Raw genomic sequence first — 16,308 nt, 5'->3', positions numbered from 1 at the left:
GGAGACGATTATCAGCCACTTAGTCGAAATAAGCCCTCATGGAAAGCCCCTTTCGAAGCATGCAGTGCTAAGTTTGCCAACCAAAGAAGCACCGAAGGTTGGATATGAACAGTTTCTCCGATGGACTCCAACTCAATCAGGAGTGAAAGCTAGCTGGAGTGACGTCTATGCCTGCGGCAATCAGAACCCTTGTGACGGAAATCAAACTACTGTTGAATTGAGCGAAGGGAAGGCAAGAGTGAACACCATAGAATTCGGAATATTTTGCATTATCTCCAGAGAATCAAACGAGGAACATGAGCCACTGAGAGAACGCAGCACTAGCGATGCTATAAGAGAATTTAGTGGTGACGTCAGTACAGCCAATGAACATGACTTTCAGAGTGCTTATAGTCTACTTAGTTCTCAAGGTGATCAGACAGTTGAGGTAAATATTTCTGATACTTACAGCACACCTGGCACAGTGAACGATGAGCCGTACACCACAAGCTCTCATCATATGGAAAAGGACCGGCATTCTACCGACATAGGAAAATCATTTAGGCGGCGAATTAGCCATAAGTTCAAGAGAAGCGATAAAAGTAAAGGAAACCTCATCGCTCAAACAGAATCTAATGTTCTAAATTCTGAGAGCAGCACTATTCCACCTTCTCCTCTTAATCCTCCCGAGCCGCCAGCACCTCACTTCTCTGCTTCACCTCCACCGCCTTCTCCATCTGATCCAGCGCCAACCTCTCCTTCATCTGACATGCTGCCACCGCCACCTCCACCTCCTCCTCCTCCAGCACCTGGTTCATCTGCTCCAGCTTCAGGGGAAGACAATTCATTTGCCGCCATGTTACAGGCACGCAAGAAAAATATTATTGGCTGAAAATGTATTAATTGCCTAATAAGAACACGTTTAGATTTGGACTAGCGAAGCATTGTCTGAATTAAAAGACGTATTAACACAATAAAACGTGATTTAATATATTGTTTATTTTGTTTTCTTCTTTTTCCAAGATGAGCAAACTCAAATATAGACGACGTCCAAAGTAAATACATCATTGCTTGTTTCTTTTTACATTAACAGAACCCTTTTGATCTATGTAATATAAATGCAAATTATGGTCTGACTTTTTCTTGATACCCACAGACAACATTTTTCAGAAAAACGTATAACTGTGACCAGTGTCATGTTTTTCATAAATTGCAAAATGTCCGTTAAAGATGATTTCCAGTCCGTACTAACGTCTCACTCGACGAAATGCAAATCGATGTTATTCGTTACGGAACACATACCTTATCTTTGAGGCCTTTCAAATTCTTTTTCCAAAAGCTTCATTGATTTTTACAGCTCCAAAGTTGTTTCGTCAAGTGATATGAGAAAGAACGAAACATAAAGCTTCGCTTCCGTAACGGCGGTTGACATGAAACTTTGAATCTATTTCATGTAAGTAGATGCGAAATGTTCATATTGTGTGATGTCTTACATGAATCAAAACAAAAAACGTAAACAAACCCTCGAGAATGCGTAGTACGGACTGGAAAGCATCTTTAAGTCTTCCAGAGTTAGGAAGCTACCCACGTTCACTCTTCCAAGGTCTTCCAGGAAAAGATGAGAAACAATAATTTGTGTGCAGTGAATGCTCGAAAGTGACGAATGCTCGGAAAAGTCGTTGTTAGCTGGCTAAGTTTAAAATAAATGCTGAGTCATGGGGAACAGGAACAAACTTGATTTGCAAGGTCATAAAACGTTACAGCATCGTCAAAGTATAAGACAATTAAAAGGGCTAAATTCGTAAACGTAATCACAAGCAAACCACAAGAAAAACTAGAAGAAAAAAAATGTAATAAACAAACGACTGGTAATAGCGGAGCTCCGGCGGCATGAACGCCAAGCGGAGCCCGATACTCATAGAGGAAAGAAAAGGAAACAATATACAGAAAACCTCACCGCAAAGTTAAAAAACCTAAAATCAAAATTCTACCTTTTCCTGGGTTCGCTCAATCGGGCTCTGAACTACCGGCCCAGGAGCTACGCTTTTAGGCTGGCCTAAATCTATATATTACTCCTGAGCGTGTTTATCTAGCAAATCAAAACAGAAGACGACATTTGTTTGCTTTGTAATGTTAACAAAATGATCAGTGGAATTAAGCAACTGTATAATTAATCGGTGGCCTCATGGTTAGTGCGCGCGTTTCCGGATCGAGCGGTCTGGGTTCAATGAACCCTGGCCAGGGACATTGTATTGTGACACATTTCTGTCACAGTGTCTGTCTCCACCCAGGTGTATAAATGGGCACCGGCAAAATTAATTGTCGGAGATAACCCCGCGATGGACTAGTGTCGCGGCCAACTAAGGGGAGTAGAAATACTCCTAGTCACTTCATGCTATTGAAAACGGAGATAAGCACCGGCCTGGTTGCCAATTGGCTCGTATACAGACTTAAGAATTAATCTGCTTAAAATTAGGGATCTCTAATTTATTCTCAAAAAGAGCCATCTCTTATAGGCCACGTTCGACATATCAATAATCTGCCATGGCTACGAGGCTTCCACGACAAACTTCTATATTTGGTGGTGCTTTCTTTGTTTCCAAGTCTCTGAATTGAGAGACAAAAGAAACTTTAAAAAAATGCAATTTTTACCCGAAAGCTTCGGATCCATGTTACAATTTTGAATTTGGCTCGTTGATGAATATTTTGGACAACGAAACAGAAAATGAGTTCCTCGTCAACTTTGAGACCACAAACCCGCAGTGGAAAACCTGTTATGCCTCAGGATTATGTCATATATACCTGTTTCAACGAAACGTTTATGGTTGCGACGGAAAATATGGTACCCTTTGACCAAATATCCAAGGACATTGTGTTCACTTTGCTTTCTCATTCAAAAGTTGGCAGTTTGCACCACATGGTTCAAATCCTGCAAGGCTTCTTGATATGCTTAAATGAAGATCTCAATAATTAGCGATCACAAAAAGAATAGTTAACGCACACCTTTCATAGTGTGTTCCACGAAAAAATTTTAACGTTAGAAAAAATGCAACCGGTTCTTGATACAACTGAGATTCAAACAATCGTATATACTGATCTTCATTCAACTTTTCAGAAGCGAGTATTCTTAGTCATAAGTTCATAGTCTCCATATTCCTTCAGTACTCACACAACAACAACTTGCAATAATAACATATTTCATTACTTGACTAAGCTAGTTCAAAGGGTCAATACTTAAAATAAACTTATCGGATTGTTCCAATGATATGTCGGTCCGAAATTCTCTCAGTATTAGACCGGGCACTGTGTTGAACAATCCAACACGATCATTCTTGAAGACAAGTCTGTTTGTTTTATGGCTAACGCTAATGAAAAAAATCTTGCGTCAAACATAAAAGATTCCTTTTGTTTTTCTTCGAACTCTCTTTCCCTTCTGTTTTGTTTAACATCCGATGTGAGCACAGGCCTTGTCGGCTCCTAATCAGAAATGTGCTCTCTTTCCAATCCGCATTTATTTCTAAACATTTTTAGTCGTGTAATAAATATTTTATTAACCAAGCGTACTTGGAAGATATCGGTCCTCAGTCGTTTTTGTACGGACCTTGCTGCGTTCGGTCCTTACCGTCAAGACCTCGGCCGATATTATCCCAGTGCGGCCTTCGCGCTTAGTAAATAAGATATACATATATAACAAACAGGTGATTTGTTTTGTTTATTTTTCTCGTCAGTTTATTATTTTACAGGCCAAGAAAGCATTTGTGTTCAAAAACTTGCAGTACAAATAAATTAGTTGTTATAATCTGAGTGATGCAAAAAAGAGCAAGCAAAGATTATTTTCTTGCGTCACCTTATTAAAGGAATTCGTTCAGATTCTTCTTTGTCAGGGTTCAGCTCTTCTGATGTCTCACTCTTTGTTATCTGGCTTAGTCGTCTGATAATCCCCGATATCCCTTGAATCAGAAACCCGCTAGTGTTTAATTCATCGTTATATTTTTCTTCAACATATGTTTTGGTTGTTTCTCTAGCAATAATACAAAACAAACCAAACCTATTGGTAGATACCTTAGCCTGTTGATCACTGAGAATCTCTAGCCTTGCGGCCGGTCCTGCTAAATGCCCCTTACACGTTCCTGGTAGCACATCCCTCCATTTTGTTGGCTCATCAGCTTGACTCGGAGACCATCTCAAAAACAGCTCGTGGTCAGTATACATATCATTTTCCAGTGGTATGTACAGCTTTACTGGGGCTCTTAACAGATTGTGAATTGGCCCTATAGCAACAAGACTACTAACAAATTGTTCTGTGTTTTTAAGAGGCGCTACGTCTTCTTTGCAGTTGCAAATTTGGAGACAAGCTTCTTTAGTAGCTGTCGTTAAAGATCCGTCTGCAATTTCAAGCCTAATGCCTCGGCATTGTGCACTTCCGCCTGATGGTCCAAATATAATTTTCATAATGGTTGTGAAAGATCCTAGATTTGGCCGCTTTAAATCGATTTTCGTCTCCATAGTTTTCTGTACTATCTGTGCCAATGATCCCAGTCTTGGACGCCTCCATCGTTTACTTAGAGGATACGAGTGCTTTTTATATTCTGATGCTAAATTTAAAAGAGAGAGAGACACGTAAATAAGTCAAAACGGGTGTGCTACAAATTTATGAACTGATTAATCTAGTAAGTAAACCTTTTATTTTTTCAGAGTAACTCTGTCAGCTCTATAAACAAAACTGTTATCAATATAGGCCCTGCTAAAACTAAAAAATAACAAAACCTTATAAACCTAGCTTACAATATGGCTAAAAAAAAAAAACTACTAAGATTAAAGGTAAATCTTCAAATATGTAAACAGAACATTTTGCTAACTATACCGTTATTTGAGGACATGATTGATCATCGCAGTTATACGCACAACTCAAGAAGGTGTGAACTTAAAGGGACACAGTCAGCTTTGGGACCGCGCTGACCTGGACACTAGTTTCTCACTTTGAATTAAGGTCACCTCAACCTGAAATCAAAGTACATCTAGAAATCCGCTTCAATCTTCACAGTGTTCTTGATTTTCAATCGCTCACTGAAAAACCTGTGGGCTTTTGCTCATCCTATGACATTATTTATATCATATTTGGTTAAAAAAAGTATGAATCGCGTCTCTGTGATATGCAAATTAGCTATGAAATGGTATCTAATGCACATGTGCGCCAGCCGAATGTGTCCCTTTAAAGCCTGAAAAAGAATATCAAAATTCAGGCTTTCATTTCAAAGCTGCTCAAGTTGTGTAAATAATTACGATGATCAATCATATCTTCATATCTTTCTCCGCAGCTCAAGTAAATGATATTACATATATTTGAAAGACACAACGATATTAAGAAGGAATCCGACAGACGTTCGAGTAATAAGCGGACAAAACCTTTGTACCAAAATTATTTACTTCGTTTCGCAAACTTCCGTGGGATTGTTTAAAATATCGTTTCAAACAAATTAATTTCTAATAACACCAAATGTCGAAAACAAAGTTTGAGGCTTATATGAAGCACTTGGAAGTACTGGTGAAATAAAATTGATGACAAAATTTTCCCTGTTTTTGCACATTTTCTCTGAACTTTGAAATCTATTTTCTTGAGTTCCCAAAGGAAAATGTTTTCGTTGTTATTACAGGCAACTATTTATATCTTTAGCTTTAAGAAATATAAAATGGGCTGTAAAACACTTAAAATTATTCTGGTACCAGGTATTTGTCCACTAAAAACTAAAATTGCTCGATTTTCCCATCGGATTTCGTCTTAAACTCGCAAAATTTGCTTTAAGGACGTTGCCTACTAAAACGAACCCACTTACTTGTCTTGTGCAGTTTTCACTAGTAACGCGCTCGACATAAGCATAAGCATGAGCACAAGAAAAACGAACAGTTCCGTCTTTCTTGTGTTTATGCTTATGCTTATGTCGAGCGCGTTAGTAGTGAAAACTGCACAAGACAAATAAGTGGGTTCGTTCCTCTTATGTTTCTGCTTATGCTTATGTTTATGTCGCGGCTGTTTTCACCTCTGCTTATGCTTATGCTTTTGCTTGTGCTTATTCTCTAGTGAAAACCAGCCTTAACATAAAAACAGTTTTTGGTATGTTTTTAATGACAAAATCGTTGCAACAGCGCACCGTCCTTAAGGCAAGATTTCCGATTCCTAAATGAAACCTCTCTATTATTCAGTCCCAGATCAATATCTCAAAGATAGCAACTGCAAATGTTAGATGGGTAAGCGATGTTTTCTGTTGATAAACAGAACAATTAAAAAATGGGAACAGCCAACGAATCAAAACATTTATTACTTAAAAAGAAATAAAGCAAAAACAACAACAACAAAAATTGGTCATGCGACTGATGGGAAACGAAATATTTTGTGAGATGGCCTCATTATCATACAGGTAGGTTACCTTTTTCTTGTCGGAAAACTCGATACTTTCTTTGAATAAGAATAGCAGCTGAAAAACAATCAAGTTAGGATTAGTATAACGTCTTCACTTTTCCCAGAGTGCACTGAGTTAGATCGTAATGCAGTTACGCAGATCTACAATAGTAAAACACGTTGTCATCCTGTCATTTTGTCATCTTGCACACAACAGCATAAACGAAATTAACGAGACGCAGCAATATTCATTTTCCCTCGGTTAGTTTTTTCAGATCCCCATGGCCGTAAGTATTATAACGACCCACCAGAAGAATTTTCAACACTGACACCTCGAAAGTACTTTATTCTATTCTTAGCAATTACTCTAATTGGCTAGCCCGGCACCAGCCAGCTCGTCCAACAGCCGTTCATATGTTAGAAGATCATACAGCCCGTCCGTCCGTCCGTCGGTCGTCCATAAGTTAGTCGGTCAGACAGCCCGTCCGTCAGTCGCCATCAGTTAGTCGTCCGTCAGGTAGTCGGTCAGACAGCTCATCCGTCAGTTGTCCATCAGTCAGTCGATCAGACAGCTCGTCCGTCAGTCGTCCGTCAGTTTGTTGGTCAGACAGTTCGTTCGTCAGTTGTCTGTCAGTTAGTCGGTCAGGCAACCCGTCGCCCCCTTATATGTCGTAAAAAGAGTCACAATGTCAGTCATCAACCTTCCAGCTTCCCCACACTCAGTTATAAGCACAACTAGATGTTCGGTTGGCAGGTTTATCGTTCGCTTTAACTGTGAATAACACTCAGGTTAGGGTGAGAATTGGCCGTTGTATGTTAACTTTGCTTTTCTAAGTAAAGCATTATGAAGTAGCAAAGAAATTTTAATAACGAGCTAGGCTACCAACGCAGTAAATTCGACTTTTAGCCTAAAATTCACTCGCTTTAACGCTCATGCATACTAATTTGCACAGTGGAGTTACATGCCAAGAATTGGTCTCTTGTGTACCTCAATAAAAGTATACAGATATTTACACTTGTATTTCAGCGTCTTGTCATATCAATCAGAAAACAGCTCATTTGCATTAAAATTTGAATCAGATTTGAACTCTACATGTGGCTACAAACAGAACAGTGTATAGAAACATGTTCGTCCTTGAACTCGTCAGTTAGTCATTAACAGACGAAGTCAAGGACAAAACTAGTCTGCAAATGAGGTGTTTCCTAATTGGTAGGACAAATATTTTCTCTTTTCCTGGATAGGAAAGCAGAATTCCTGAGATTCACTTTTGCAACTCTGTATGTATTTATGGTCATGCAAATAAAGCTAGCTGTTGTTGTTGTAGGTGTAATTGTAAAGATTCTAGAAGTTGCCTTTACTCAAATCTTAAACAACTACAGGGGTAGCGCGGTGCGAGATATTCGAACTCCACTAGGTAGATTCAAACTGATTTAATGACAGATCAAGTCCATAGATCTCGTTCACAATATGTAGTGACTGAAGAAATAGCGAAAACCAGTAGATCGCTAGTGGTAGCAGATACGAATAGGAGTAGTAGTCGTACAAGTAGATGTAGTAGTAGTAGGTTCGAACTGAAAAACGATAGTTAAGAATACGTTCTACTTAGATAAGGCATAAAATACAAATCTAACAGGATAGAACAATCATAATAAAACTAACAAGATCACAGCGTGAAACAAATAGACGTGACAATTGATACTTGAAACTAATAAAACTAAGACGATAACAACTCCTGTCGTAGCAAACGAAGAAATGAACGGCTATCTTGCAAAATAGCTAAATATAGCGTGAAAGGATCCCAATTTGGTAATCATATGACAATAAGCCTTAGCAATAATAGAGCTGTGAAAGCGACTTCAACAAAACCTATATAAACTAAATGAAACCTTTTCGTGATAAAGAAAAGACTAACAATTCGCGACTTAGCAAGTAACTACAACAATAAGAACTTACGTACTTTGGTTGACGACTCGTACCAAAAGGTAGCAGAGAGACAGCGAAATACACTTGAAATAGCGGTAACTTGGATCCTCTGATCGTAGCACGGTAGCGGTGTAACTTTACTAAAAATCTCTGACTAAAAGAAGTTGCGCGTCGTCTTTTATTGCCTATGCTACATGAAAAAACTAGGGCGTTGTGAGAAACGTGGCGCCCACAATAAAGACAACTTCCTAGTGGCAAAATTTCTAGAACTATTACATACGTGTGAAAATCACCACTGCGTGAAAGCCAAAATATTCTAGAGTATTCTAAACTCGAATATGTGATTGTGACCCAATAGAATCCTAGAGTATTCAAGCCGCACACAGCACGTGACGTACACCTGGAATATTCGTGTCCAATTTGGTGGAATACGCTCCGTTCATAATCGTTCGAGCATTTTTGTTAAAGTATACCACACATCTGTCGTACTCCTAGAGTATGATGGCGAACCCTTTGTAAAAAGAACTTTATAAAAGAATGTAACAGTTCGGGTGCATAGCATTCTCCTAGAAGCAAAATTTAGACTATGAATTCAAAGTATGTGCGATCTGCGCGTGTATTCGTTTATCCTCGAATACGTGATCTTGACGCCAAAGCTATAGAGTTCTAGAGTATTCATGGCGTGTACAACCGTGACGTGGACCTGGAAAATTCTTATCGAATATGGGCATACAGCAGGAACACGACCGTGTATTCGTTCGTTGACCAGAACAATTTTCTTTCTTTTGGGTGGGTTTTGTTAGGAATCCAAAGGAATTAAAAAGTGTGTTACACTCGGCAGTTTGAACGCAGTTTGGGGAATATACAAGCTTTGGTATGGGTCCTCAGTACTTCACGTTGGCGTCAGTATTCGATCACGAATACGTCTCATACTTCGCATGAGTCTCGTGTCCCAGTCGAACACCACAGAACACTTGAAGTGTGTCGTTTAGAATACCTTAAGACTTCACGTATGCCTCAGTATTCAAACATGAACACGTTTCATACTTCGCATGAGTCTCGTGTCCCAGTCGAACACCACAGAACACTTGGAGTGTGTCGTTTAGAATACCTTAAAACCTCACGTATGCCTCAGTATTCAAACATGAACACGTTTCATACTTCGCATGAGTCTCGTGTCCCAGTCGAACACCACAGAACACTTGAAGTGTGTCGTTAAGAATACCTCCACGATTTTATGAAAGCTTTGATTTTGAAATCACGTATTTGGCTTGAATAATAACTGATAATAAATCAGTAGGAAGTTGCATAGGAAATTGATAAACGATCGGCGTTTCAAAACTAACAGTAGGGGTAAGATGGAAAAGCAAACTCAGTGTTTCAAGGTGAAGGGGATGATTTTGTTTTAATGATACCTTCTTTCATCTTTTTGTACTGTTTCATCTGCCTGTGTCCTCGAAAGTACTTCTGAATTATGACACAGAATCTGCTAAGATGCTGATTCTTCATGTTTTCCAGGTCGAGCAGCTAAAAGTAGAAAATATTTGAGAAGAGGCAGGTACTTTACACGTGTTCTGATTGGTTGGTAATCTTTTGACGAAAATGTAACTTTACCCCTTTGAAACCTACTGAACTAGGCTTTACTTCACTAAAAGCGGCTGTCTGTAAATATCGACCTTAGCGCGTTGGTTTGAACTTTTGCCATAATGTAGTCTAGTGAAAAAGATCTAACAATGATTATATCCTAGTGGTTTTAAGGCGAACTGCGACGATGACAGTCTGACGGCTCTAAAATTACATGTAGTTTTAACTTACGTTTATCTCGCTAATCGCTTTTAAATGAAACCACTGTACATTCTCACCGCATCAGCCTCTTTCAGGAATAGCTTTGTTTTTCCAATCTTCCATTTACCAGATTCAATTCCAGCCGCTTTAAGAATGAGGCGACATCCCTCAGCGTGATCAGCCACCCATCTCTGTTTAATTACCCCATACCTATTATTTGGAAACAAAACAGCACTTGTTTCCAAAACTCCATAATTGTTTCATAGACCGCTTGCCCAGGTTTTCTCTCTTGGTGTTTGACGCACGTTTATTCCTGCAAACGCAAAAGTAAACGGGCGGCACGTTTGATAAGGGGTTAGGGCGAGAGGAGAAAAAACCCTTCTCATGTGTGCCCCCCTCCCCCTTAAGTCGCCCCAATATTCTCTCGTCTTTAAACCAAAGCTCTCTTTCTCTCCCTGACTTTGGTGAGAAAAACAGAATGTAAGCAGGTAATCGTTTCAAGAAGTCGTGGCTTGGTTACCTTTGGACAATACAGTTGAACTCTCTACGGATCGCAAGTCCTTGTCTTCTTATGGCTAGACACTCTTTGAGTCCAAGGTAAACAATTTGTTGAATAACCCTAGAAAAGGAATGACATACCGCAAAAGTTCTTATTCATATTCTAGCCTCATAAATAATTTGTTGAAATGTTGTATACTCTTTGATTTCCTGAAACTGCTTTATCGGCCATATCTTATTATTATGTATTCCCAGAGCTTTATAGCATGAAGTATTTGAAGCATCTGAAGTTGTTAAATAAACTTGCAGAAGGCGTTTATCAGGTTCTTGAGACAATCGACTCTGGCTGATTTACCAATGCTACTAGTTTACTGACTTATACACAAAACATTCGTGTTGTTGTATTCAAGACTCGCCTAAGCTAAGGTTTATGCTCACTTTTATCACCTGCACCTAACTGAAAAATATAACATAATGGGAGGAACTGTAGTTTTTATTTCTGCAGCCATTTGTTTCTAATACATCTAAGAAAAGAATGATGCTTTCACACTCGTTAACTTGCAGATTTAGCCAAGCCTTGAGAGCGAAGTTCCCATAAAATACTGATCGTTTACTTGACACAATAACCTTTAAACAAATTCACCAATAAGCATTTAATCCAACCGAATGAGTTGAACAAAGTATGAGAAAATCTCCAAAACCACAACAGATGCAGATTACTGCGTGCGAGTGTCAAACAGCAAAACTTGTACGTTATAAACATAAAATTCCCAACGCAAGAAGACCCAATAAAACAGATGTTCAAAAAAAATCGTTTGAGATTGATTATCATCCAATTATATAATCAAAAAATGCATGTAAAGAGTCGATGCGTAAGCGAATTATCTCCCTCCAGTCTCTTTGTGGACCAAAACCAAAGCCAGAATTGTTTTAGCTGGTTTACCAAATTTTCTTGGCTATGGGGCTCTGCCACGCATCTTCGGACCGCGGGGAGCTCTGTTATTATTTATGCGCACTATTTGGCCGCTGAAAACAAAACTTCCTCGGGGCCAGTGAAACAACGACAGGAAGATAAAAAGTCTTTCCCACCCAATTGAGCTTTGTTTCGTTAAGCGAAAAATTGAACAAAATGAAGTTTGCCAACTGTGTTGACTATCTATTCAATGTTGCAACTGATATGTTTCTTCATCCTTTTGAGCTATACAAAGCTAACATACAAGCAGCAGGTTAGTTTCAAGGAAGCACAATCAGTGATATCTTTTTGTCATTTTCGTCAGAATTTAGAATTGATGTCCAAACCTTTGTTGGTTCCAACTCAATGGCGCTTTGCTTTCGGATGGTTTGATACAACACACATAGTGAGGAGTACACGCCATGATCTTACCAACTACACCGCTTGTTTGGCACTGTAAATGAAGCGGAACATGACGTCATTTGTTAAGAAGCTGGAAATTCTGATTCAAATTTCGAGGCGTTGTGAAAAACGCCTTAACTGTCACTGACCTTAGGGCTGGAGAGCCGTTAGAAAGTTCATCGAAACATTTTCAGGCTAAGCGACACATTCCGTAGAAATTTTCTAAATATGGTCAATCTCAGGTATAATGGCTGATAACGAGACGCAATAAACCAATCAGAAAGCTAGAAATGCATTATATTATCCGTACGTGTATAACTTCAGTCTTGCCGCGGTTTCACTTGGTTGTGTGGGTATTTTACTAAGTTCGACCCTTAAAAAAATGCCCTCTTGGCTACTTCTGCTTGGTTATAGTCGAGGTTTAACATGATGCTCCAGTAATAAGCGTAAGCACATATAAGCTTTACTGTTTCTTTTAAGTTTTTTTCGCCCGTCTCCAATGCCAAATCCTTGGGTTAAAATCAATGGAATATTTCACTCTGTTTACTTACCTTAATCTTGGCACAGCCTGTGGTAGTTTTCTGTCCCTTTCCACCAGCGTAAACTGTTTCAGGAAACAAGTCTCTGAGAAATGCGCTGCGAAATACATTTGGAGATATACGTCATATTTTACAACAAACCAATTTTCTGACATGTATCGTGGTGAAAGAAAACGAAAACGAGCACGGTGACCCCTCATTTTTTTTTTACTTTCTGCCAAGAGTTGATCTTTATCTTAGTGTGTGTCAAGGTGTAAAAACTCTGCACGTAAGAAAAGTTTCGGCACGAACGTCCTTTAGTCCACTGTTAAGAACATTGACGTACTTTTCACTTGACTGCATCAAAGAAATCATATCATTTGACAGTTCATCTTTGTTTCTCTTGCAAAAACTCTTCACCTCGTAGTCAACCTGTTAAACAAACAATTCACAGTTGGTTTTTTCTACAAAATATCCAGTTGTAGCCAAATTAAATGGCTTAAGAACCCACCCCCCCCCCAGGAGTTATCACTTTTTCATAGTTCACAGCGTTGACTGCAAGTTTGTTAACGGAATGCATGTTCTCTTACGTTTCCATTAATCCCTTTATAAAGGATGTCCAAATGTTGTGAAATTAATGCAGATATATACGCAGGTTTATGAAACCGACGAATCTTTAGCCGCCAATTATTAGTTTAAAAGCCAGTCTGTTTGTTAGTCATAAAACTGATGCATGTTTTAATCTGGGGGACCATTAGTTTTGAATATAGAGAACACATTAATTTAATAACCTCTGATTAATACAGACTCTACTGCTAAGTGCTTCGCTAAGAACGAGGATGTGCAACTATTTTGTCCTGCTAGGTTAAAGAAAGTCAGGAGTTATTAATTATAGGATAAATTAAATTATTAAAAAATAAATGAAAAATAAGTAACTAAGTAAGTAAACAAAAAACCTAAATAAACAAATTAATGAATAAGTAAGTAATGAATAAATTCACAAATTAAATATCTTACGTTTCGCTACCGTCAGTTGCTGCCCTATGACACTTGTAAGTAACAGTTTGGCAGTTATATTTAAGCGGAGCCTTAAACTTACCACATGGAAAAAAAAAGTTTTCCAGGGAAATGATTCTAGCTTAAGAAATCAATGTGTATTTTGAGTTCACTGGAATGGTTTATCTATTTAAGAGTACTGTCCAGGCTTACCTTTCCAGCATGGTGCTTAAGTGTGAAGTAGTCATCGTGAGGCTGTAGTAATCCCGAATAGTCTCTATTTGAGGCAACTATATCCTGCATTTTCTGCCAGGGGTAAAATTATATTGTGCTTAAGACTGATACAGACATTAGGGAGCTTAAGCTTAAGCCTGGTTTTCACTAGCGACGCAAGCACAAGCACAAGCACAAGCACAAGCGCAAGCGCAAGCGCAAGCACAAGCGCAAACACTATCATTCTTATTCCACCGTGAAAACGGCCTTGACGCAGGCATAAGCACAAGCGAAAGCGCAAGCACAAGGATCAAAATTTTCCTTTTTCTTGTGCTTGCGCTTATGCTTGCGTTTCTGCTACAAGTAAAAACGAAATACTGCTCAGGCATAACGCAAGGATATTTACCACACGTGGATATGTTTGGCCAATGAAAAAAATGGATCCAGATTACTTCGCACCTAAACAGTTTTCCAAAATGGCGGAAGGTTCGGATGATTTTGCTTGTGCTTGCGTCGAATTTCGTTTTCACTCGGGTCATCCCTAGTGCTTGCGTTTGTGATGGCGCTTGTGCTTGCGTCGCCAGTGAAAACCAGGCTTAACAACGACGACGACGACAACGAGAACGTCACCAAAAAAAGGGTTTAATGAGTAGAAAAATAGCTGTGCGCATGCGTTATAAAGCTTTTCTACATTTCTTTGCCGTCGTCTGCAAAACAACAACGTGAACTGACCAAGTTCTGCGTTGTCTGGGGAAAGCAAACGACTACTAATTTTTCGTATTTCCGTTTGAATTTGAACGCTGTTATTGCATATTTAGCCTGAGCAATTTATCAGTTAGAGCCATTGGCTTATTGAACAAATCTACACAATTGCAAATTTTGCTGGCAAAATATAAATTCACTTTTTACCAGGCATCGTCCTCGGCGTCGCCGTCGTCCTTGCTTAAACTCCCTCTTGACGTAGAACGAAGAGATCGAAACGGGAAAATAGCTCACCAGGGACTAGATGGTGAAGGATCTGCGTCACGTTTTGAGCATCTTGAAAAGTTGTCAAATTCGTCGTTTGCAATCCCTGTCAATCTTCTCCATCTTTAACCATCCTTGTTCCTTAATGTTTTTCATTACATAACTCTTTGGTGTTTTTCTATCTTAGAAAACTATTATTTTCAGGTTTCCTTCAATTCAAAGGTAGTTTTGTACGTGGTCAAAATAACTCAAAATAACGTGACTGAGCTCCTTTAAGTGAACAATTATGTTCCAGATAGAAAGGCACTTCACATGCATTTATAGCGTAGACAAAAGTGTCTTACTGGAAAATACACCACTCGCAAAATGCATACCAACTTACATCCGGGACCGTAGTGGCGTATTTTCCATATCCTCACTTGTGAGGATATCGGTGACGTCATCTCGCGCTAGTGCATTGAACGGTTGCCAAACTTTGACAAACACCGGTTGAAATATGGCGAGCGATAGGGAAGTTAAATTCACTGAGGCCGACATAAAATCTTTCACCAAGGAGCACGAAAATGCCAAAAAATGCTAAAATGAAGAAAGAAACTTCATGTGGCTGAAAACAACTCAAGGAGTTTATTCAAAGTGACCAAAGGAGAGATATTCAAGATATTCCAGCCGCCGAGCTGCGGTTTGTGCTTAGCTTTCGATTCGCTTCCGTAGTTTTTTTTGTTTCGTGCCAAAAGCAATATCTCACTCATATGCTGCGCTCACTCTTGAGATATTTTTGTTGCCATTTGAACATAAAATTCATATCTTTGAGTCAACGCATAATATCCTCTACGTATGCATCGAAATAAACATCAGAATCAAATGGTACGTTATATTCTTGGGTTGCACTGTTACGCAATTAAAAAAATAATTCGAAAACCATTCAATGTATTAAGTCATGAAATTATGATGCTATAGGAGATAAATAAAGAAGACACCTCTCCAAGTTTTAGGTCTGTACGTTTTCGAAATATTTTGCACAAATTTACAGACTCCAGTATGGAGCCACCATGTTGGTGTACCTCCATGGTTCACCAACATGGCGGCCGGGAAATAGTGTAATCATCTGGAAATTACTTGCGACTGATTATCTGAACTGATCAAGCAAACACTAAAATAAGCACTTTTCCTAATACGTTAACTTCTAAGAAAGAAAGAAAAAAAAAATCACGAGATAAGTATATATTTTTCGACAAACACGTTCGTAGCTTTATGTCTCGCACCGCCATAACTCTGAAATTCAAAATGTGCCTGTTTTCAGACGATGAAAGCTATTGAGCTGAAAAGTTGTCAACAGATGCAAATATAGTCCCTCTTATGCCTAATGAGGATAACAACTTTGGTGGCTCTTTAGTTTTGGATTTTAGAAAGTGATGACGTCACGTGAATACCAAGAATAATAAGGGATAAAGTTGATGCCACTTTCTGCCCCACTCATCTGCTGCGAAAAGAAACTAGAATTGTCTCGATTTAGAATGTCTACTTCCAAGCAGCTAAAACGTACATGTTATGAGGAACTCTCGCCTATGACATGTGATTCAACATTTTAGTTAGTTATAAATGTCCGTCGACTCGTTTCATAGAAAACATGTTGCAGTTTAGTGAGCGACAGAAGCCGTAAGCAATTTTGAATAATTAT

At 38.9% G+C, this 16,308-nt stretch overlaps 2 protein-coding genes across 2 annotated transcripts in view; one reads left to right on the top strand and one right to left on the bottom strand.

Moving 5' to 3' along the window:
- The window catches only part of LOC145502139 (unconventional myosin-If-like), a 32,938-nt gene extending 32,024 nt beyond the window's left edge, over nt 1-914 (top strand). Inside the window, exon 31 of the mRNA XM_081481413.1 lies at nt 1-914. This exon is cut by the window's left edge and continues 295 nt beyond it. Coding sequence (XP_081337539.1) covers nt 1-871 — 871 coding nt within the window. The 3' untranslated portion in view covers nt 872-914.
- Nucleotides 915-3,501: 2,587 nt separating this feature from the next.
- On the bottom strand, nt 3,502-12,421 carry LOC145460661 (uncharacterized). Its single transcript, XM_081445544.1, has 6 exons — nt 11,883-12,421; nt 10,606-10,704; nt 10,163-10,295; nt 9,716-9,827; nt 6,405-6,452; nt 3,502-4,574 (listed from the first exon to the last, which is right to left on the bottom strand). Exons 1-6 carry the CDS (start codon nt 11,957-11,959, stop codon nt 3,823-3,825), a joined length of 1,221 nt encoding a protein of 406 aa, XP_081301670.1. The 5' UTR covers nt 11,960-12,421; the 3' UTR covers nt 3,502-3,822.
- Between the last annotated feature and the right edge of the window lie 3,887 nt (nt 12,422-16,308).

This window comes from Orbicella franksi, chromosome 11 (genome assembly GCF_964199315.1).
Source record: "Orbicella franksi chromosome 11, jaOrbFran1.1, whole genome shotgun sequence".
In the NCBI taxonomy this organism is placed as follows: Eukaryota; Metazoa; Cnidaria; class Anthozoa; order Scleractinia; family Merulinidae; genus Orbicella; species Orbicella franksi.
Note: the sequence above shows the minus strand (reverse complement) of the source record. Positions and strands in the feature narration are given on the sequence as shown.

What these genes read in the sequence shown, in the direction of transcription:
- LOC145460661 (XM_081445544.1), bottom strand. Translation starts at nt 11,959, where the DNA reads ATGGCGTGTACTCCTCACTATGTGTGTTGTATCAAACCATCCGAAAGC. An exon ending in TTCAACTGTATTGTCCAAAG is followed by an intron (nt 10,296 to 10,605) that starts GTAACCAAGCCA and finishes TCCAAATAATAG; the next exon opens with GTATGGGGTAATTAAACAGA. An exon ending in GTACAAAAAGATGAAAGAAG is followed by an intron (nt 6,453 to 9,715) that starts GTATCATTAAAA and finishes ATTGTTTTTCAG; the next exon opens with CTGCTATTCTTATTCAAAGA.